The 24518-nt window shown below is 36.1% G+C and overlaps 1 protein-coding gene across 2 annotated transcripts in view; it reads left to right on the plus strand.

Moving 5' to 3' along the window:
* LOC113569668 (metabotropic glutamate receptor 4-like) overlaps window positions 1-24518 on the plus strand; it is a 94311-nt gene that overhangs the window by 48666 nt on the left and 21127 nt on the right. For both annotated transcript variants that reach the window (XM_026997632.2, XM_035524710.1), the window contains exons 3-6: window positions 14114-14330; window positions 21811-21946; window positions 22704-22858; window positions 23056-23196. In XM_026997632.2, the coding sequence (XP_026853433.2) occupies window positions 14114-14330; window positions 21811-21946; window positions 22704-22858; window positions 23056-23196 (649 nt within the window). The remainder of the gene's footprint in view (window positions 1-14113; window positions 14331-21810; window positions 21947-22703; window positions 22859-23055; window positions 23197-24518) is intronic.

Raw genomic sequence — 24518 nt, forward strand, 5'->3', positions numbered from 1 at the left:
GATCACTGATCACATAGAATCATTTTGGTTTGGTGGAACGCTTACTTTCTAATTGATCTGCTTAAGCAGCTCTCCACCCAGATTTTAATTTGCCTTAATTCAAACCGCTCCATTTTAACTTATACTGATGTAATGTTGTAAAACGTGATCACATTAAAGAATTACAGACTAATATATTGCTTCCATGAAGAAATGAGGCCAGTTGGGGGAAAATCAATTACTCCTGGATACTATGGGACAGTGCCAGCAAGCCTATTACATTTAGCAAACCACCAGAGTCTCTGAGATAATGAAATCTTAGTTGCCAACTTGTGACTCATTCAGCCTGAACAAAACCATTAGAAAAGCAGATTATACATACAGGCATCCTACTTTCAAATTTATCTTTTGGTTTGAACAGTATTTTGCAACAATGAGGAAATGTTTTAGTAATTACTAAAGAAAAAGCACTAAAATATGAATAGATTATTGGAGATCATCATAACTATGTCTTGGGTGCTGAATTAATATTGAAGTCTTCACTTTCCATATACAGTCAGTGGTTAAGGTACATTAATAGTAATCAGAAGGTTGCCAGTTTAAGCCCCACCACTGCCAGGCCCTTAACCCTCAGTTGTTTAAGATGTGTTCAGTCAGAATTGTAAGTTACTTTGGATGAAAAAAATGTCAGCTCAATGCCGTAAATGTATACTATTTTGTTGTTATATTGAAGGCCTAAATTTCTGGGTGTAAAACTTCTTAAGTCATTATTCCCTCTTAGACTTCTAAATAAATATAATTTATAGCCTGCATTACGCTGCAATGATTTTTCTCTATACGGCAAAAAGAGAAGTTTGCTAAATGCACCTTGTAGTAGTAAATTCCTGTTATGAATAATAAATATTAAAATAGCAAAATATAGACAGAAAAAAAGAAACTGCAGGTAATAAATATTATGGAGGTATTGAGGGTAGAGAGTATGTTTAATATTTATAGACGTTTAACTTAGCAAAAAACACCTAACACCTATCCCGGTTTAGTTTGAATTTCTTCCTTCAGAACAAAGACTAAGACATAAAAAAAATTACATTGCCGGAAAAGCATTTACTCTGACGTGATTCAGATTTTTAATTACATCCTTAAAACTGTATGTACAGTTTTAAATCCTTAAACTGTATGTACCTCTGTAATTTCTAGACTGCATGGCCACAGGCTAATTGGGAATTCTGGTATATGGTTACCATCTAGGTTATAAAGGTTGGTATGGAAATACTAACTGATTTAGGAGACAAGAGGGTCTGTTTCATTTGCTCCTCAAAGCACTCACTTGACATTTGCAGAAATAATATAAAAGTGGCTAAAATACGTACCAGTGAGGGAAGGGGGAGAGTCAAGGAGCACATAAAAATCTCGGCAGAATACACATTTTTATGTACTGTATTGTCACATCCTCTGCTCTGAGCATGCCTGTCAAGGACTACATTTCCCAGAAACCTCCAGGTCAATCCTAGTCCCTGGAGTTCTAACTACACCTGCTCTTAGTTACCTTGATTCAGGTTAGAATATAATTTTTCAGTATTCCATTTGTGAAGTCTTGATTTGCCTAGCTAATGTGTCTGAACCTTGTTTGTAATTTATCACTCATGTTCTTGTTATGACCTATCCCTGTTATGGCTCCTGCCTTTTCACCTTTCGTGTTTTGGATTGTTTTACCTAGTCTTTACTCTGCTCAAATAAAGCCCTAAATTTCTACTTGTGTGTGACTCCAATCTTGCCTGCCTCACACCATATATAATTGGTTATATGGTTATGTATGTAGAGTTAGTAAAAGTGTAGTACACAAGGTTTGTAGAGAAACACGATGCTTCGGACAAGGACAGAGGTTCCTCATCGGCTGGGCAAGCAGAATGCTGCTGAAGCTCTGTGAAGTAAAACTTTAGATTAAGTTTACTACGTGATCGGTGGCGTTGTAGCAAACTTTATTGACCTGGTTTTCACGAGTTACCTGGTTTTTAGCAAACGGCAAGTATTAGCTGCATGCTTTTGATATACATTTATACTTTAATATTCATTTATACACTTATAATGTACAAATTTTATATCTTGTAAATAGGACACTGTTTATGAAAAACATTTATGAATACAGCATAGGATTGTTTACATTATACACGGACAAATTACCTGTCCTTGTTTAACATGTCCTTGTCATCAAACGTTGAGAAAGGCTATAGAGAACAAGTCATCATGAAACTTTGATAAGACCTGACATGGTCATTCTCAGCCATGACATTGCCATTATAAAAAAGTCTTCTATTTGACCCTTTCTGTTTTTAATTTACTCCTGAGTATTGGATGATTGGATCAGGCAGTAAGACCCAGCCTCTTCTGAGCTGTAGATCATAGTCATTCTGCTTTAGAATTTCCTCATACAGCTTGTAATTCATTGATCACAATGATTTTAAGGCTTCTATATTATATTCACTCCATCACACTTCACTGATGGGATGAGGTTGAGATTTGGTGGTATGTAGAGTTTGCATTGTTTTCAAACATAGTCACCAAAAAGTTCACCTCCTGTAGGGATGTGGGGCATTTATGTAATGCTAGTATTGACCAACCTTGAGATGGGCAACAGTGGTTTTATGGAGAGTAACATTTTACACTGTGTTAACCTCCCATTAAATACAACTACTGTTCATTATTTTTCTTATAGTAGCCTCATGGTCAAAGATACATACATGACATACATACAAAACACATACATGACACATACATGTACTGATCTTTGTATGTTGTCCATTCCTAAGCAAAGTCTTTATGAATATTTTTCTAAATTCTAGTCACATTAGTTTAAATACATTTTTCAAAGGTTCCCTAACATCTCTCCGTCATGTCATATAGCAATATTTTGTACACATTGCAGAATATTCTGTGAACAACAGGTAACTAAAATTGTGTGTTTTAGTTACCTACATGGCAGGGTATGTCAAATCCAAACCAGAAGTGAATGTAATAATATTTGACTACAATTCAGTTATCATTTCCATATAAGTTATTCCAAACAATTCTTGTATTGCTCTTAATAAATCAAGGCATAAGAAATGGCAGTCAGCTTAGTACTTTACTCAAACCTATTCTATAATATTATTTGAGTTTGCTAATTTGTTTTTTTTCTTCAGACTATTGCACAGAATTCACTAAAATATGTTAAACTCGTATAGTGCTGCATAGTGTTAAGTACAATTAAAAAAAAATTCATTTTCTGTTATTTCATGCTGAAAGTACCTAATTAAACACCTAATAGGCTGTACAATTAATAAAATGTATTCTTATTTATTTTAATTAACATGTTTTAGACATTTATAACCTAAAGGTTAAAATGCATTCGCTCAAATATAAATGGTGCTTGAGTAATACTTTACCATTTGTTTTACTGGTTCAGTGATTAAGCCTCATGACTGACTTTAAAATTCTCTCAGTCCAGCCAAGTCCCCTTTCAGTTCTCTTTGTTCTCTCAGTGAAGTAGTGAAGTAATTAATAGCTCCATTTGTGTAAAGAAGTCAATAGCATGCTTGGTTCCATTCATGTATCCTATTAACAACCATTCCTGTTTTCCAGCAGAATAATGCTCCTGTTATATCCCATTATTACTGTTATTTGGAGAAGATATGTAGAGCATGACTTGGCAAAAATAAGCATGGACTGATAAATGCAATGATAACGATGAGGCCTTTGATATTTTGAGCAAAAAGTGTACTTCATGAAATCTTAATGGGTTCAAAGTCCTCTGCTTGGACTTTATATAATAATAAATAAATAAAAATAAAAACCTGCCTTTAAAGTACAGGATCTAAGCTTTCATAGGGGGCGAGGGGGAAAAGCCTCTACACATTTATTTTCTCTGAAATCACAGAAAGACCTGGGATCAGAGGCAATCATGACAACAGCAATATCTAGGCATGATGATGATGGGGCTATTTAGCTTGTATCTGTCGATGAACCAATTTTGGTGTTGGTTAGAACAGTTTCAATGTGACTATTGGATTCTCTAGAAAATTATTCAACCATACAGGTATGTTTCTATTTAGCAATCTTGTCATAAAAGAATTTGGACTTGCTTTGGCCCAGTAAATGGCATTAACTTGTGCAGATATATGATACAAAAATCACAAAAACATTTCTTCTTTAACATGCCATAAAAAGATCTGGCTGTGAGTCAACATTGTACAACTGACAAAATCTGACAATTACAAAGCCATTTAAAAATATTTTCATATTTAAACAGTTATATCCAGAACCCCACAAAAAATGTTTCTGCTAAATGGACACCTTGACATAGAAACTGGCAAAATGACTGCAATTACTAAATACTAAATACTCTAAAACTCATCAACATTTCACAATATGGTTACTTATGTTTTGTATTGCATTATTAATCAGAACAGTTTCCTGCAGTGTGATAACAGGCCTACATTTTTCTCTTACAAATTAAAATGCATATGTACGCATGCTAGTTATCAGTCAGGATGGAGACCATTAAAGTGAGGCAACACAGTGTGCCAGCTTTCATATTCACATTAGATGAAACAATACAAGTTGGCCCATGATGTGTTATTCTCAATATTTCCAGTCTCTTTCTATGTATAAGTAGATGTTAAGTCAGAATTTGAATGAATTTGCCTGCAAAGGCATTAACAATTAACATGTTCCTATTTAATGACTTGAATCATCTGAATCATTATTATAATACACCTAATTTAAAAATCCAACATTCTATGCTGAAAATTATTTTATCTCTTTACTGATATACACAGAGCTGAATAATAACATTATAAAGGTACAGCTTTGTATTCCACATATTTGTCTGCAATTTCTTTGAAATGCTTGGTAACAGCTTTAAAGAGAAATTCAGTGGTCTGCTTTTCTTCTTTTTCTTTTTTTTGCACAGCTGGCAGTAGCAGTACTCTGCATATGAAATGAGCTCAAGAGCTGAGAGCTGTAAATGAGGAAGAGAATTTACAGACCATTCAACTCATTTTCTGTATGATAACAGTAAAAACATAGGGATTTTACAAATGAGCTTTCTTATTAGTAGACTACATCATTTATTTTACAATTACAATACTGTTGTAAGTGTTAAGAACCATAGATTGTCTTAATATCTATAAATTGTGTGTGTGTGTGTGTGTGTGTGTGTGTGTGTGTGTGTGTGTGTGTGTGTGTGTGTGTGTGTGTGTGTGTGTGTGTGAGAGAGTGTGTGTGAGTGTGTGTGTGTGAGTGTGTGTGTGAGTGAGTGTGTGTGTGTGAGTGTGTGAAAGAGAGAGGATAAATCATGGGCAGTTTCATGAGGGCACTTTCTGACACCGTGTTAAAGCCTGTCAGGTGTACTGTAAAGGGAAGGCTTCCAGCCCCTCAGGTGAGTTGAAAACTGCCAGTCTCTGAATGGCACTGATGCCCTCTCCAGTGATAAAGGCAGTAGTGGCAGAGATATGATAGCTTAGTTAATCCTCAACTTGCACCCTCTAAAGTGATGTGACCCTTCACACAGGGTTACAAAACAACATTAAGCATCACATTGGCCAGTAAATCAAAATAGAGTGACGTTTACAAAAATACATATAGCATTTTTGCAAATTGACGTTGTTAATTATTTAAAATTGAATACAACTTTCAGTGTTTTTAAGTCAAGATATTTTAAAAAATGAACAAAAAGTACTAAAAAAAACCCTGACTGTATAGCAACAACTCCTTTCCCCCCTCAGTTTAATTTTCAAACATTACATTTCAAAACCTTGTGCTTTCCTTCTGACACAGCAAACAGTTGACATTCAGCAGTCAAGCGTTTAATTTCTGGTCCTGAGTTGTTCATAGATAAATAAGTATCTATTACAGAGTAGAGGGGAGCTGAGCCCTCAAGCTAATCACCATAATTACACAGGTGGTATTTCCCTTGCCAATATTGTACCCACAGCAGTCACTGTAGACCACAAAGACAATACTGAATAATTAATGCTCCTAGTAAGCATCTATAATTCAAGCTTCTATTTATTAAACATCTGAGGATGCAACAAGTCATGTGTCATTGAGGAATTCTCTATCATTAAAGTTACTCCAAATATTATGTAAGTGAGATCTGCTATATTTCTCTAGCTGCTGTGTTTTTCTTATGGATGCTTTTGAAGCTGCAGTTTTGTCCAGTTTAATTTTGTCTTAACATTTCATTTCATACAATTTTGTTTGGTTGATGTTTATTGGTCCAACATTTGTTATATGAAATCCATAATAAGTATAGAACTACTGTTGAGATGCTTTCATTCAGTTTGGTTTAAAAGGGCTTGGCTTCCAAAGACATGTTTTATCAATATACCATTCAAAATCTACATGCAAAAAAACCCAAACAAACAAAAAAAAACAATCCATGACTCCATGTTGGTTGATGTGACTTTTTGATGGGTGCTAACCTATATTCCACTGGGATCCAATTAAAGCATCATACAAAGCAGAGCTTTCTCACCATCTCTCACCATCTTTTTAGATACTATTAAGTTCTGAAATTTCTGAAAGCACATAGTTGCTAATGAGAATAGGCTTGTCATGCTTTGATTACATATTTCTAAAAAGTAAAATGATAAGATTCCTTTATTGATCCCCAAGGGGGAAATTCAGGATCAGGTATGGAAGACAGCATTTCTCGTTGGGAAAGGCTGGGGAGCAAAACATGTCAATTCAAAAAATAATTTTTTTTCCCTTTATTTTAGCCCATTGCAAAGCTTATGGCTCCATGTCCTGCGTGCACTGCACCTATTTTTCAGGGTTTTGTAAAAAAAAATACACTAGTAAATACAGTAAACATAATGTGCTTGCTCCAAGGATTACTTCATTCATATTTATATTACAAATAACAGCTCTCAGGAGCAGCTGTTCCAAGACTCATCAAGCTATCAAATGCTTCTTCTGCCAAGTACAGACTATTAGTCTTACACAGAAGTGTGAGAAACAAATCAATAGTTAGAGCCAATGGCAGATTGGCCATCTGGAGGCTGAGCAAAAACCCTGGTGGGCTGTCTGTCTACACGCCGGTGCTGGCAGGTTGGTGCCACACAGAGAGACAGACATAGACATGGAGAATGTAGCCTTGTTTTCCTCCCACAGGCACAGTGAGATTGGGATGAAATGTTCAATTAGAGCCATGCTAATTTTGGGTGCTGTCTCATCAGGATATCTTTTATCTTGGAGAATGCTGTGGAAGAAAATGAGAAAATGGTGTGGACAGTAAAAAGATTTGTGAAAATCTAAAATGTGTGAAGTCCAAAGTCCAAAGTTTCAGTTATAACAGTAATACTGTTATGTTTATGATGGAATCAGTGTATTGGTATAGTGAGCTAACCAGGCAACCTCAGACTTTTTTCATGTAGTGCTTTTGCTTTTAACAGCAAATACTGCCATAAGTGTATTGTTTGTGGGATTGTGTAGTAGCGGTAGATTATACCATGCAATGCAGTATGTTGTTCTTTGCTACTGTGAGTGCAGAAAGATCAGTCTGGGGCAGAGAGATATAAAGGAAGATTAATCATACACAAAAATATATTTTTTTCACAAAATGTTACTAGCATGTGCAAATAATTCATATCTAACATCTTTCTCCTTCTGTTCTGAAATATTTTTCTTCTCCTAGGCTACAAACTGCATGATGCTTGTTGAAAGTGTATGACTTTGATACATTCATATGATATGCATGGCAGCACTATACTTCAGTCATATTCTGCACACACTATGCAATGATATTAATGCAGTACAACTCGTTTGTACAGTAAGCAGCATCAACCAATGGGAAAAAAAGAGCACTCACTAACATCTAACTACATATTTTATAAAAATGCATGAAATACAGTTGTCATGGACTAATTTAATTTATGCTGTTCTAGTGTTTTAACAGATTGCCAGATATGTAGTTCAGTTAATTATCACCTGAGTTACACTAATAAGTTTGCTTTGCTATTCCATAGAAAAAAATCGGAGGTGCAGGAAGTGGAGCCAGCACAAAAAACAGAAAATTAAACAGGTCATGCTCCCACACTACACTAAAAAAGGACTTCAGTAGGCTTATGAGGCATTTGTGAAGAAAACAGAAAACAATACATCTATTCTAAAGATCAATCGCTACTCCTTTGTATACCTCCATAGTCTGCCATAACTAACTTTTGCATAACTGACTATGTTGCAGAGTGTGATTAGGGAAGGGAGCATCCAGTTGACAGCTGGAGTCATGCACAAAAACTGCAATAAACTAATCTTACCCACTTAATTCATATTAGTATGAGGAATTTGAATGTTAGACTTAGCCTGCATGGAGGCTATGCTTAGCTTTTGTAGACTGCAAACTGAACTGAGTGAACTGTTGTCTGATAATGGCTGATGAATTGGCTACTTGTGGGCAAAATGCCAATTGTGGTTACCTGCAATTGTAGTCTTAAGGTAAAGTTCTAGCCAAAAGAAATATGTAAACAAGAAGCCAGTTTTTACTGGGTTTTTTATTGTTTAAGGATTATGGTAATTACAATACACTGTTTATACTAATTTATTTATGGTAAGGGCAAGAAGGAGTTATGTGGAAATGTGTGGAATATCTCAAATAACCTCTAAATAACTTGCTCAGAAAGGTACTGAATTGCAGAAAATAAATAGGCATTTACGAATTTGTCTGATAGAAATACGAGGGGCATCCCGCAGTTTATATTTTTCTCTCACTTTTTTCCAATAATGCATTGCCAGCTGGTTGGCGGGACAGAGTTGGTGGTGATTTTTTTTGGGTCAGCCACTGGCTTTGGTTGTGTGGCCTTGAAGCTGCTGGACTGATTACACCCAAACCCCACTGACCCTGACACTCGATAAGCTCCTCTCCTGCCACGCTGCTTGCCAGAGTCATGCTGCTTGAAGCAGATAATGATACATTCCTTCCTCCCCTGCCTAACCTGGACATATTACCTTTAATCACTTGTCTAACCTTATAGATTCCTCAGTGATCACATTTGCAGACTAAGCTCCCACACAGTTTTCTGTGGGCAGTGATAGATGCGAGGCCCACCACTAGAGCAATGCTTGAATATGCTCTAATATAATTACTTTACATGGCACCTTGGGAAAAGAAGGTGCTATATGCTTCCAAATTATTATTTAATTGGGGTATTTATTATTAATATAAGATATATGTGCTATTTGTGTTTAAGCTTGAAAATTATTATATAATGTTATTCTTAATAACATGATGGTCATGTCCCATGAACACCTTGAGCACATGTTTGGTCTGAGTGGAACAATGGAACATATCTTACATAAGTGAGAGGATGATCAAAGTTAATGTTAGAAATGATGTCTCCTCTGTTACTACCATTTGCTGTGGAGTGCCACAAGGTTCCATACTGGGCCTGTCCTTTTTCATTGTATATTCTCCCACTACAAAGCATCATCTGGAAATGTAATGTTACGTTCTGCTCTGAGGTTGAACATCTAGGTGAAGGAGACACAAAAAATTATGTGTGTTTGGAGACAGGACACAGGGCATGAATCACTCTTTTTAGTCATTTAATGTGGACAGCACAAAGGATAAACTGTATGGGGAAAGTATAAAAGGACCAGGTAGACTACATATGGTACAAATATAAAAAAGAAACAAAACAAATTGATTCCCCCACGTAACCTTCTAAGTCTACCCTTTCCAAAGTACAATGGGTGGTGCCTGACCCTTATGTATTGTGTCTATACAAAGACCATCAAAAATCTTGGTGTCATGTTTGATTGAGATCAGTAAATCAATGCTGTTGTTTGAAGTAGTTTTTCAGAGAAATTTCCAATATGAGGTTATTATTTATGTTCAGGCTTGGGAACATCTTGCATCTCTTTTTATATTGTAAATCTCTGTACCTTAGCATAAACAGGAATGCACTGGTATATTTGCAGCTGTTTGAATGCCTACTGGCAACAAAAAAAAAAGAGATCACATTTTAGACTTTTTCCACTGACTTCCTGTCTATTTCAGGGTACATTTGAAAGTTTTTTTATTTATTCTTAAAACAATACATGGACAAGCACCATTTTATATTATTGACTTATTCTTCCAATACACTGCTTCTAGTTATATGAGGCCTTCAGATCAGCTGCTATTGGCTGTTCCATGGTCTCAACTGAAGCTAATGGCTGATCACGCCTTTGTAGCTGCTGACTGAGGCTGTGGAACAGCAGCCTTGTACCTTCTCTTCTTCTCATGTCCAGACCTAAAAATCTTTCTACCCTGGCATGTACTTACTATTTATTAATTCAGTGAAGTGATATGCAGAATAGCATACATAATTCTTCTGTTTCTAATATAGGCATGTGTATAGTAATGGTCTAATTGCCTGGACAAAATGATGAGATGATCATTGGTTGATTGAATCTTATTCTTGCTTTTCAAAGAGCTTTTAGGATCTTCACATTATTACCGTTAAGCCTTCTGGGATCTGGGGACCACAAGAAGCTATCACCCCTCCCCCAGTCAAGACCTCCGAACCCTTTCTGAATATAAAGATCCTACACATTTAGACTTAAATTTGCTTCAAGCCATTGATGGTTGTAACGGGGACAGGATCACTGCAGCTACACCAAAGATAAGGGATAAGATAAGCATTGTGCCATTTCCAAGGTTCAATGCAGTGCAACATCTTCAAAGGTCATTTTTGAGTGGTGAATATATTTTAAGAGGACCCAGTGCTTGCTATGAGACTACATTAAATATTATGTCTCTGAAGAAGAACTTTTTGTTAATATAATATATTTGCAGCTATGGAGAATAAGCATATTACTAATACTGTATGAGAACCATACTGAATTTTTAGAAATCATCTAATTTCTATGATAGAGTTTAAACAGATTTTTATCTCTTTGAATGTTTCTTTAAACTGTTATTTAGTAAAATGGAAACCTGACAAAGGGCATGATTTTTGTATCAGCCAGTGTGTGCTGTCCTATTACACTGACAGATCAATTTCATTGCTTCACATCTTGAAGTCAGTCAGGCACATACAGGCTTTGAACGCCTTTGTGGATGTCAGAAAGTGTTCATCAGTAACATGAATGGCCTCATTATGTTATGCAGTGTGACTTTATCGCCAGTATGGTATGTCTGACAGATGGTTCAGTGGCAGTGACCTTCTAATGAAGACATTAGAATTTGACCAAGGATTGCAGGCTTCATATGAAACATACACTTCTGAGCAAAGCTGCAGTTCAGTTCCTGACATGACAATGCAACTTTTTGGAGATATTTTTAAAATCATGTCAAATAGAAAAGCCATCAACATTGTTACTTAGATATTTATTAGTTTATTTTAATTACTTATTGTTAATTCATTTTTTCTTATATGACACTCATATAAAAGTATGACATAGAGAATGGAAATACAAAATGCTGTTTTTGTCTGCTTTTTACCATTATATTAAAAATAAAATGAATCTAGCCCAGGCCCAATTGTCTGTAACACTGCTTGCCAGGCTGCTGTCTTTGCACAGGATCAGTCTGTTCTGTTCAGTGATTATACAACATGTTTGACATTCCATTCTCACTGCAGCACTTAACTTGACACTGACAGATGTGAAAATTGTATCTACGTTCTGAATGAACAACAGCAAGTGAACAGCACTGTTTTATAGTGGAACGGAAATATTTGTTTCAAATTAGTTAATACACAATATGCCATGAATTTCCTGGCTTCAACAAATCTCAGCTCTAAAGAATGGATTCATTCAGCAAAACATTTCCTGCAAATTCCTGCAAATGAATATATAATTTCCTGCAAATTAATATATAATTCGAAGGTATTTCAGAATGTATTAAAACGTATACTTTGATTTGTCAACAGATTTTTTCAAATCAAAGTTAAAGTATTAAATATTTAATGAAGCATTACATCTGGTATTTCCAATCTTTAAGTGAAGCAAGGTTATTTGAAATTGACCAGACTTTCACTGCCTACTCATGCAAACAAACATCCAACATTCTTTTTTTCTTTATGTCAATGCAAAATTATAAAGTTTGAGTTTTACCGCTCTTCACTGAGACTGTAAACACACAGCTCTAAGTTGCATTTTCTTTGTGTATCACTAGATAGATTTGGTAATCTGAGTTCATTAATGGATGTAGCACTGAAAGTGAGCTATAAAGTGACATTTAATCAAATGAAGGTAGCATTTGGAGGTAGCACACAAAGTTCAGTTAGCTGTTACCATTTAAATAATCAAACTTCACTTTAAAAGACTAGGCATAATGTTAATGTTATATTACATCTTACATACTTGTATAAGTCTTTGATTTTAGAATTACTTTTTATGATGCACCAATGGTATATTATCTAATGGTGTTGCCAATGATACTCAGCAGAACATGTGTAAAAGACTAGCCAAAGCATGAATTGTAATACATTATGACATACAAACTGTGTATTGGGTAATCTGCTTTAAAATGAGATAAACATGTATCTATAGACATTTCTGAATACTTAATACCATTTAAGCATAGCATAAGTATAACATTTATGTATACATAACATGCAAGTTGTATTTTTAATATAGGATTAACAAGTTTTAGTACAAACTGATTGGACCCTCTTTGGACCCACTTCTCCAGTAATGTGGTATACATTATAATCAATAATAATGCAAATAATAATGCGCTATTATAGATTATTATGCATGCAAATAAAATTTGGATGAAAGAATCCAAATCATTTGAAATTTGTATAAATGTCATGGTAAAATACCACTATAAGAGTAGCCCTAATTATATACATTTATGCAAATCTATTCACATACAAAGACATTGAGACAGCTACAGCTATCATTAGGTGCCTTCCTTTGCACCAGCTGTCCAAAAAACCTTATTTTAAATCTTAAAATGAGATACACATATAAGGCATGACAGCAGTAACCTTCGGCACCTTCGTCAGCAACTCCTCTGTGGTGAGTATGCAGTGAGTGAAGGTTCAAAGCAACACCCCCCTCCTCACCCCACCTTTCCCCCTTTAAACAAAAAAAAAAAAGATTATTAAATAGGTCATTGTAGCTGAAATGTATAAATATTAGAACAGGGTGTTTGGAATTAGTTCAATGACAAAAAAATAAATAAATATTAATGCACTAATGATAATGTCATTTGCTATCTTATACACATGAATGTTTTCCATGTATTGTATAAAATACAATCCCACAAAGTATTCCTTGTATTTTGTAGACAATATTTAAAAATAGATTTTCTCTTGGGTTTGTATTCCATATCCTCCTAAAATTGGCCTCCTTTCCACACGTTTGATAGAAATACTTTAAGATTAGGTTAGTTTGGAATAACAAACATTTGGCTAAATCTAAATTTCACTAGTGAAAAATAAACAGGAAAAAACAAAAACAACTGGCCTGATGCTGCTGCAGTTTCTAAGAAACCACCAAACAGCCTTCCAGTTGTAACGTTGTCGCTGGCCCGAGTGCCAGTGGGCGTGAAGCAGGACGCACAGACTCCCTCGAAGTGAAACATTTATTAACATAAAACATGCACAAGAGTGGCACTCACACACAGCACTAACGACATACATGACTTATACATTTAACTAAACACAGACTACAAGCACATCTAACAAATGACTATACACGCAGCAACATACATCAGCGAACAAGCAATGACCAACGGTAAGGCATGCACTGACGGGGGTTTAAATAGACAAACACACATTAACACGTAACCCTGTACAGGTGCGTGCCTTCACGGGGGTGTGGCTACAAACATGGGTGAACACCCCCTGCACGCGGCAGGCTGTACCATGTGACTTGGGGGGATCGCATCCCATGATATAGGGGATCGCATCCCATGATATAGGGGATGTGTATAGGGGCTAGCTAATCTGGCTAATGTGGGCTAGCAGTAGCCTTTCTCAGAAATACACTCTAAATATACCCCCTACAGTAATTAGAAGACCTCTTACAGAGATAGTGGAATATGTTGTTCCTGTTATGATGGTATACAGTCCATCTAATGCTTGGTATAAGCAGTGTTTGTGGTAATTGTGTAATTTAGACTCTAAATGAGGGTGCCTATCTCTGTTCAAATCTCCAGATACCTCAGGTGAGCTATGCTTCCACTGCCCCAGAGCTGAGTGACAACACACGCTATGACTTCTTCTCTCGGGTGGTTCCTCCAGACACCTACCAGGCCCAGGCCATGGTGGACATAGTGCGATACATGGGCTGGAATTATGTCTCTACTGTCGCCTCAGAGGGGAACTACGGAGAGAGCGGCGTGGATGCGTTCATTCAGAAGTCCCGTGAAGATGGTGAGGATTTACCTGCTCTGTCATGGATGCTCTCACACATGTTACACTCACTTGAGTATCAAAATCCAAAAGCTCACACAACACTAAAAAAGGAAGCAATACCCATGCTCGACTGGAGTGTTATTAATCCTTAAATTATAAGCAACAAACATTTTAGGAGAGCATTTTATTGGTGATTATGGATTTCAAGATTCCACAGGGGCATGCTGTTGCTGTTGAAGGCAAGATATCCATTAAGTTAAAATCATTTTGTTTTGATGAGGGTAGAGAATTGAGGTAGAGAGGCCTCTAACAAGTTTAGATAAAAACCAAAGACCTAGGTGTCTTGCTGCCAAGTGGTTCGTCTGTTTATGCCTGCCATAAAATTGTGAAATAGATCTTGGTAAGAAAACAAGGGAAATGTTTTAAAAGACATGAGGAATTCTGAACATAGTGGTGGAATTTGTTCTGTGCTGTTCCCATCTGAGACTTTAACAAAACTTTACACTGAGTGAGACTGACAAGCTCTTACCGCAAGGCAAAGAAAATGTTGGTTTTGGCCTTCTGAAAATGTTCTTGTAACAAGAGCAAGCATTTGACATAGTAAGCCTGAAAAGGAAACGGAAAAGCTCAGGCAATATCTTTTTACCCAGGACTGAAAATGTAAGATTGCTAATATTTGTTTGTAAAATGTTATATAAATCAGTGTAGTTTTGTCTCAGCATTGTCTCTTATTTCCAATGATGAACATTTGGCATTTAGGGCATAGACAAATTAGGTTTAAAAACTATAAATATGAAATTTTGATCAGAATATACTAAAACATGGTAGAATACCATGTTTCTATAAATCTATAAGCTTACAGTTCCACCACCATGGAAAAATACTATAAAGTTTGTTAAAAGGGCTTTTTAATGGCACTTCATTATCATGGTAAATAGGGCATCATTATCATGGTAAAAGCAAATGTTTTTTTTCCAGTTAGACATAAGCATGCATTCTACTGGACCACAGAATGTAGAGACAAACTTCAAAATCTCAAAGTGTTCTACACAAACCTGTTGTTTGAGACCACCAGGCCTTAGTTGCATCTCAGTTCTACCATACGAACCTCTAATACTCACATGCTTCCAGACACCTTGATTTGCTGGCTCAGGTGTATTAAAAAGCTGGACCTAAATATTGCAGGGTTTAATACCCTTGTTACAATGGAATTTTTAGGTTTAAAGAATTTGCTGTGGGGGAACAGATATCCATTTAATGCTGTTTAGACTCACAGGCTACATGCACCGCACTTTTCACATGAGGTACTGTTCCTTATCTATGTATGGACATAAGATCTTATCCCTCCACAAGACAGGCATTGAGTGGATTAGGGTTAGAGTACCTGGAACCTTTCAGACCACATCAAAAACTGTCACCTTGACAAAAGCACACTGACAGTCTCTCTTCCCTAACCAGCAAACAGAACAGTACGGTGTGGATAACAGCATACAAAGTCACGGTCAGTGCCCTAAGAGCCTGAGCAAATTGTCCACTCACAATATTGTGAATGAACCTAAAGGGACCATCAATGGGGCATTAAGAAATTGCTATAAGTTCTAGCCAAATAACAAGATACTAAGCACCATGAGTCATAGAGCTGCTCTGATATATATATATATATATATATATATATATATATATATATATATATATATATATATATAGATAGATAGATAGATAGATAGATAGATAGATAGATAGATAGATAGATAGATAGAGAGAGAGAGAGAGTGGGTGGCAAATTTCATTTAAATTAGCCATTAGGAGAAATTATCAGTTTGAAGGAGTGGCAATATTTAAAGACCATGAAATGAACGTGAAATCTGAAAGCAGAATTTATAAGATGTTTTGTGGTAAGAATCATTTGTGTCTGTCAAAAGTGACAAAAGGAGTAAAAGGAATTAATATTGCAATCTATATACTATTAATTTATATTATGTACATATACTCCACCACAGTTAAGGAAAGAATGATGTCAATATTTTGTATCCTTACACAAAATAATGCCTTTAGGAGTATGTATTACTGATTATTTATTATGTATTTTATTATTTATGTATATTTAACACATACAAAATAGATTGTATCTATAAATACTAAATAGAATCAACTTTGAGAGTCTTTAAAATTGACATGCAAAGTTTTAAAATGTAAAATTTTCAAAGAAAACTCCTTGTATCGATATATCACATCTCAAGGCCAACCCCTTGTTATCCTCCATCAAAGCATTAACAAAATTCAAGCATATCATTCAACAGTCAAAAAGCAGTGAGGATAAAATCACACTACAGTCTTAATATGGCTAATTAGAAAATGTAATCATAGCTTACTCTCAGAAAAAGTCTATCCTTTCTGCCAAAATACAGTGGCAGTAGCCATTGTGAAGGTTATAAATATGACTTTTTTCCATTATTTAGCAATGGCTTCTGTCCAGACCAGGGAGTGGGGGGGTGTTGGGGAGGGAGGGAGGGAGGGAGCTGAATGGTCAATGTGAGACTTGAAGACCGTGATATGAATAACCATGAACTTCACCACAGCACTCTGCCCTCTCTTAATAGCTTTCCCTCAAGCCACAGGGGTGTTTGTACATCTGCCTTGGAAGCTTAGAGCAGGGGGGTGAGACGAGAGAGAAGAGAGAGAGAGAGAGAGAGGGAGAGAGAGAGAGAGAGAGAGAGAGAGAGAGAGAGAGAGAGAGAGAGAGAGAGAGAGAGAGAGAGAGAGATGAGAGAGAGGAGAGAGAGAGAGAGAGAGAGAGAGAGAGAGAGAATTATAGAAGAAGTAGGGGGTTGTATAATTTGTAAACAATTCCCCACAGGAACACAAGTTACACCTGCATTTTATAGGACATTAGTTGTATTTGAACATCTCTGACAACATCACTGCCTGTGTTCTCCTTAGCAGGAAATAATAGCAGGATCCCCCACCCCTGACTAAGTGATGTACCAGCTGTTTGGGTGTTTCATAGGTCCTCAGCAGACTCAAGCACTTAGACACCTGACAAACTGACTCTTCATAATCAATTTGAAAGCATCAGCAGTAGCATGCAAGCCCCACCCCCCCCCCCCCCCCCCCCTCCTTAGCCCCATTGACTCCCTTTGAATCTCAATATTTAAAATATATTCAGGGTTCCAGTAATGGGCCAGATTTATAATGTACCTGCTGCTGAGCAGCCTTGAAGGCTTGACATTTGAAATGGCAGAATATATTTGGTGACTTTTAAAGGTGACAGCAATGAGTGTGTGTCACAGAGGGAGGCTCTTAGCTTGGAGCATTGTGGAGTCTACATGGCCAAACATGAACTGATGAAAAATCTTCAGACCCATCATGCACAAGCCCAACTATATACCAGATCATTACTCACAGAAGCCTTAGAGGACTTGTTAAATTCAATCAAGTCAGGATGTCTGCAGGTAGTAAAGCATTTGCAATGATCATTTGACTCTGGTTTGATAGTGATGATACTGATTATATTGAATTGTACCAATGGGGAGCACTTAAATAGAACAGTGACAAAACCATGTGAAATCTTCCAAACCTGCCACAGGTGATACTTATCCAGGCCATGTCAAACAAAAAATGCAGCACTGATCACATCAAACAAATTTAGTGCTTAATGATGAGTTTTTGATAGCTATTTCAAGTTGCATTTTCACTATGTAGGCTTCCTCTAGAGCTAAAAGTCTAAACTCTCAGTAATGCACACCTTCCTTTAGTGGTACAGCCTCCAATCAGACACATCCAAAGTTCCTTTAAATCAGAACTGAGAGGGCTTTGGAAAGGAAAATCTGTTGGTTCCACAAGGTATACCTAGAATACATCATTGCCTGAAGTAAAAATTGCTCTTTGAAACCCTAGTGTGACACGTACTTTAAATGAATCATTTGACATCATTTAAAGTGTTTTGCTGAAATCTGTTGTGAAAGTCTGCTGAAGTGTTTGAACTTTTTACATGCTTTAAAGTGGTCTTCACTTGGCTTTTCTCACAGTGTGTCTGATTCTGACAGCAGTGAATCACTACTAATTCTATAGCAACTAATTCTGAGAAAAAGTAGAATTTTTTCCGATAAGTGTTTTTTATCCTGGTATTTAAGGGTCATCATTTTTTATTTTTGAATATTTTTATTTTTGACCATTAATATACCAGTGTTGGATAATTTCATGGTTAATTTATTCTTGATGTTTGTGGCTACTTAATGATTTACAGTGGACTTGAAGAGTCCTACATATTAGATAAAGAGTTCCTCTAAAAGCTGAATGAATTCTTTAAGGGTGTTAAATTGTTAAACAAACAAATGGTAATGTAAGGAATTCTAAAGTATTACTACTAAACCACATATAATGAAAATAATGATAATAATATATTTTTCTGGGTCTTTATGGATGTAAGGTATTTCTGAGTCAAGGCATCAGAGGTAGTGGAACAAAAATTAGTCCCAATGCAAAAATTATATTAGTCAAATATATTTAGAGAAAATAATTATATATCAGGATGTTATTTTGGATTAGATTTTAGATTTAGATTTAGATTTATTAGGAGTAGTAGCAGTAGTAGCAGCAATAATAAAACTTACGGTTTCCATTAGTTGACCAGAAAAAAATTTATCCACCTGAAAGCATTATCTGTCAATATTCTGAGACGTCTTTGGGAAAATATTAGATTATTAAAGAAATGCAGTTCCTGCATTATACATTTGTTATTGCTGACACTATATTTGCCTCTAAATTTCTGGAAGCACTCAATATATTTGGCACGGCTGTGACCCCTTAAGCAGATGATGGCTGGATGTCTGGACAACATCCAAAAAAAGCCACTTAAGGAACTTAAGAAAGTAAGAAGTAGGGTTTATGGAACCCTTTGAAGTCTGATAAACTCTAGTCTAAAAAGTAAGGCCTCCAGCTGCCAAACATATTAGTAAATTTGATTTAATTGCAGACAGAATAAGATGTCATGGTTTTAAAAAGTTGAGCCTGCATGAAAGCAATGTGAAGCTGCATGTTTTAGAGTTTTAGAATTTGGAAAAACTTTCCTCTATTTATGCATGTGCTGCAGTAAAAGCCTGAGTGGTATCAGTAACATTTTACAAAGTAAAAAGTTGAAGTGTTTGACCAATTACATAACAGGTAGACCATAGTGTATAAATGTCCTTGTAAAATGACATGCAAAATCATAAAATGACAAATTTTCCTTTATCTTTTATTCTTTTAATTGTAGCTGAGATTTGGTTACCATCCAAACAATGTCTGCCAGCACCTGAATTTAGAAAAATGGAAAATGGAATAGTTGAAATTTGAGTTTTCTGCATATTATGCTCCCCTTACAAACATGACAGGTTGCATATAGAATTCTTAATCCCCAAAATATCTTATCCCATGTAAAACACTTAGATGCAAGTTGCATTGTATGGTTTGGGGATTAATAAATATATACAAATGTAGCTAGACAAGCACTTTCTCCACTGACATATTTTAAGGAGGGCTTTTGCAGTGGAAATATTCAAACTAACTAAACAGGAAAGTTGTTTGCTTAATTATATTCATGTAGAAATTAATGATTCAGAACATAAATTTTATTGTCACAGTTTCTCCCGTTTGATGCTGTGGTTCCCATGGTGACAGAGCCATGTGGTGTGTTTTGTTTTCTTCCCATCTCCGTCCTGGGTCAAGTTATGTTTTCCCCACACCTAATTGTGCTCAACCATGTCTTGTGTATTACTTGGTAGCCTGTAGATTTAATCTTTGTGTTTTCCCATCATTATTTTTGTTTGCTACTTCTTCTTCTCTCATTGTTAGATACTGTTCTTTGTTTCATTTGAGGAAGACCCTATGTGTCTGTAAGCACCTGGTATTTCCTTAGTTTCAGTTTATGTTCTCATATACTGGAATCATTGACCTTTACCCAGCGCTGGGTATATCTCCAAATTTCCAAATGCACACTTCTGTCCTGCCTTGTCATTGTTATACTAACCAATAAGGGACCATCACAAAATGCTACAGAATCAAATGGGGTCAGTAATTTTAACTATTCAACTTTTCAGTTTGAACATTCCCTGAACATGGTGGGGAGATCTCAAATATAGCCAGATTTGAACCCACTGACATAATGGGTGATTTACTTTGCCTAGCGCTCTGTCAGTCATTAACATATCTGTGGAGCCAATGCTGTGACTATACAGTTCTGCAAAATACGGGAAGCATTTGCATGCTATGGAGTGCAACAAGGCTGCAAGAATCCTCCTGAGTGGTTGGCATTTTCTGAGGGCCTCATCTCTCTTCTCCCTTTTTTTCCTAATTAATGCCTTGGACATTGAGGAGTAGTCTTTCTACCAGGATGGGTCAGATTTGTGGAAAAATCCAATCTTGGAAGGGAACTAATGGTCTGTCTGAACGTTGGTGAGGTTTCCATATCACTGCAGAGGAGGACCAAGGGGAAACCTCCAGCTCATTTCTAACTCTTCAGATCAGGATGTGTGTGTTAAACTCTGACTTCAATAAAATAAATTAAAATTTTATATATATGTATAGAACACAATGAAGTATACTTGGAAGGTGTAATTACAGATTATTGAGGGTAATTCCAGAACCATGGTGACAGTAAATCTAAAGTCAATAAGCCAGGATAAACACACACAGAGCCAGAGAACTTTATAACACAAATATGCTAAACAAAAACACTCAGAAAATACATTCAAGGGGAGGGTAAAGACCATCAGTGGAAAATATGGAGGTATGATCTATAAGTACACAAATAGATTAGGGTGGAAACAAGACTCAGAAACCAATTAAAGGGTGTGGCTATACAAAGCAAGAAAAATGGTGGAAACAAAGCAAAAACCGAAACAGAAACACGTGTTGCTTAGTGCCATGGGAACTGTGACAGGAGGAGAAAATGGAAACCCATCCTCCTCTGGGTCAAACTGGTTGGCAGCATTCATAAAGAAACAAATCCTGATAGATAAACTGGAGAAGAAGTAGCCTGGTAAATTACAATAGTCCAAGAGAATAGTTTCTTTGGCATACAGGTATGGTTAGTCTGCAAATCTATAAATGAATATTGATCATGACAATAAAGCATGATGGAGGTAAAAAGACTATGAAAAGTTGGTAACATGTCAGGCAGATCTGTATATGAGAAACAGCAGCATTCATGCAGGCCCAGGAAGGGGGAGGGACATCAGGGCAGAGCTTCAGACTCTTTCACTAGCATGATATCAGGCAGGGGCCACTCACTGTAGTTTGTGACCTCATTATAAATTATTTTATTTTTAGAAATTATTTTCAGAAATTTCCCTTGATTTGTAATTGGAATAAGAAACAATATACTAATAATGGGAAAGAGAAGTTTGGAAGTTACATAAGTTGGAAGTCTGTCTAGAAGTCATTTAGTTTTTTTCATACAAACGTTCATATATCATTCTTACATTACTCCTTATTAAGTTCATCTCTTTTCTTTTTGCAGGAAATGTATGCATTTCACAATCTGTTAAGATCCCTCGAGAGCCAAAGCCAGGAGAGTTTCACAAGATTATCCAAAATCTGGGGGAAAATCCCAATGCCAGAGTGATCATTATTTTTGCAAATGAAGATGATATAAGGTACGTGCTAATAGCTTGACATTAGGCTCTCAAGTCTAAGATGGTTGTGTCTTGAGTTTGATTCTCAGTAATGCCAGAGCCAATCATGGCATAGAACACATCTGTCCACATTCTTATTGTGTGGGATGGACAATTTAGAGCTAATTTAGAGCCAATTGCATAATCCTGAAAATGTTGTCACAGATAGCCCCACCCTTCCAAATTGCTGACTGTAATGCAACAGCAGAAATGAGTAACATTAGGAAAAAATTGAAATACTTCAAAAGTAAGTATCTACAAATTGGTGGTAACTAAGGATAAAGGGGATCTCAATACAAATAGGGGGTTTGATTTGATGTTGTGTCAGTGCATCTCAATGAATCTTGTTTCATATGTGATGGAGAAATGTTGTTTACTCAGAGTGAAAAATGACTTGTACTTTAGTAATGAAATGAAATCAAAACTCCAAGAGACACTTTTGCAATCATATGCATCAATAAGTTTACAGCATTAACTAATGCTTGGAGCTTTGGCAACTTGTGTCTGCTATTTAACATTATTATTTTAAGTTTTGGGATCAAAATATCCCTATGGTATTGAATTAGCCTACAACCAAATGTCATCATGTATATCTATGCAGTATTTGACTGAATTTTGCATAGTTTGGCATAATTGTCATATTTTGTTTGTAAGCAAATGTTTTAGACATTAAAGAATATGTTAAGGTAAGGCAAGGAGTATAACTATATTTAAAATGCAACCTTTTCTCTCTTTCAAGGCGACTACTACAAGCAGCGAAGAAAGCCAATCAAACCGGTCATTTTATTTGGGTGGGGTCAGACAGCTGGGGCTCAAAGATATCTCCTGTGCTTAACCAAGAGGAGATGGCAGAGGGAGCGATCACCATCCTACCCAAACGCCAGGCCATCAAGGGTAAACTGAAGATTAGATGTTGTGCTTAACTATTTCTAATCTCAGATGAAAATAAATAAGTCAATGTACAGTTTGCCTTTCATGTCTAAAACAAAATTGTGCTGGCATGATTGCTAAATACTAATACATTTACCTTTGCATGTTCTCAAGCTTAATGGCTACCCCCATTGACACTAAGCTCACCTGTCTGATTTCAGGGTTTGATAATTACTTCATTGGTCGAACACTGGAGAATAACAGGAGGAATGTCTGGTTTGCAGAATTCTGGGAGAACAATTTCAACTGCAAACTCAACCGCCATGCCTTCAAGAAAGGGTCTGGTGTAAAGAAATGCACAAGTAAGACTTCCTAAGCTGGCAAAATTCAGTAATGCAACATTCTGAAAGTGAAAAAAGGGAGAGAGTGTGATAGTGAAAAAGAGGAAGAGAGAATAAATAATGCACTGTAATACACTAGGCATGTGCCAACTCCATGCGAAGAGATTTGGCCCTGTCCCCTTCTCATCTGAGAAACAAGGCTTTTGTTTACACCAGAGTCTAATTAGTCACATCTACACAGTGCTATTACTTCTATTAACAATATTGGAGATGTTACTGTCAAAATATAATATTTTACTTATTATTAATAAGGTACATAACAGTATTATTGTCTGTTCCAAGTATCTGTTATAAATACTTGCATTATTTTAATTAAACATGCTCTGTTAAATGCAAAAGGACCAGTCATTTAGAACCTAATACACCATGAAAGAGGATAGGTTAAATAAGATTGTTAGATTGCTATTGTTTCACTATCATGAAGCAACACAAACATCTCAAAAGCTTTGAAGTATTTTTATAAAATTGCTCCTATCCTTTACGTAATGTATTACCGCCAACACTGTAACTTCATCTGATGCAGAAAAAAAAAGATTCACTCCATTAACTTCCTAACTTATCCAGTTCCTGTTATTGAAGAAGAGCTAATCCTGGCCCCTGATTGTTTCTCCATTTCTTGAAGAGGGCTTTGGCAGTTATCCATGAATTTGTCCATGGTCAGAGCTTGAACAGTTGCCTGTATGGTTCCGAGTAATACCCAGATGCTCTAAACTTGAATCTTATGATGTGGAAGGCCATCAAGGAGGCTGGAGACCTATGACAGGGAATCCAATCTTCAGTATGTAGTCCACCAAGTGTGTGGTATAGAATGTATGGACTCACAGTAGAGAAACCTCTGGGATCCCGACCAGCTCAGAAGAAAGTTGGTGACTATGGAAATTGAATTGCATTTGAGTCATATGTATTAGCATTCATAGTATACATTAGTTTTACATGGAATATGATATCATAAATGTAATAGTACATGATACTCTATATAATAATATATCACATAGTAGTCTGCCTTTTGCTGTCTGAGCTGTAATATCCAGCAGTATCTGGCACTCGAAAGATCCATTGTTGCATTGCAATTAAATAAGTTATTTAAGTAATTTTTGCTGGGAAAAAATTATAATTTTCATTCCTGGAAAATCATATATTTTAGAGTAGGCATACACTTCATTTGGTTGTATATAGGACATACATAATGGGCACATTGTGGAGAGCTGAACTTGTACATTACCTGTACTAAAGTAACTACTCCTTAGACAGCTTGGCATTACATTCGTGCATCTTTTAGTTAT

Source organism: Electrophorus electricus, chromosome 3, assembly GCF_013358815.1.
Source record: "Electrophorus electricus isolate fEleEle1 chromosome 3, fEleEle1.pri, whole genome shotgun sequence".
Taxonomy (NCBI): domain Eukaryota; kingdom Metazoa; phylum Chordata; class Actinopteri; order Gymnotiformes; family Gymnotidae; genus Electrophorus; species Electrophorus electricus.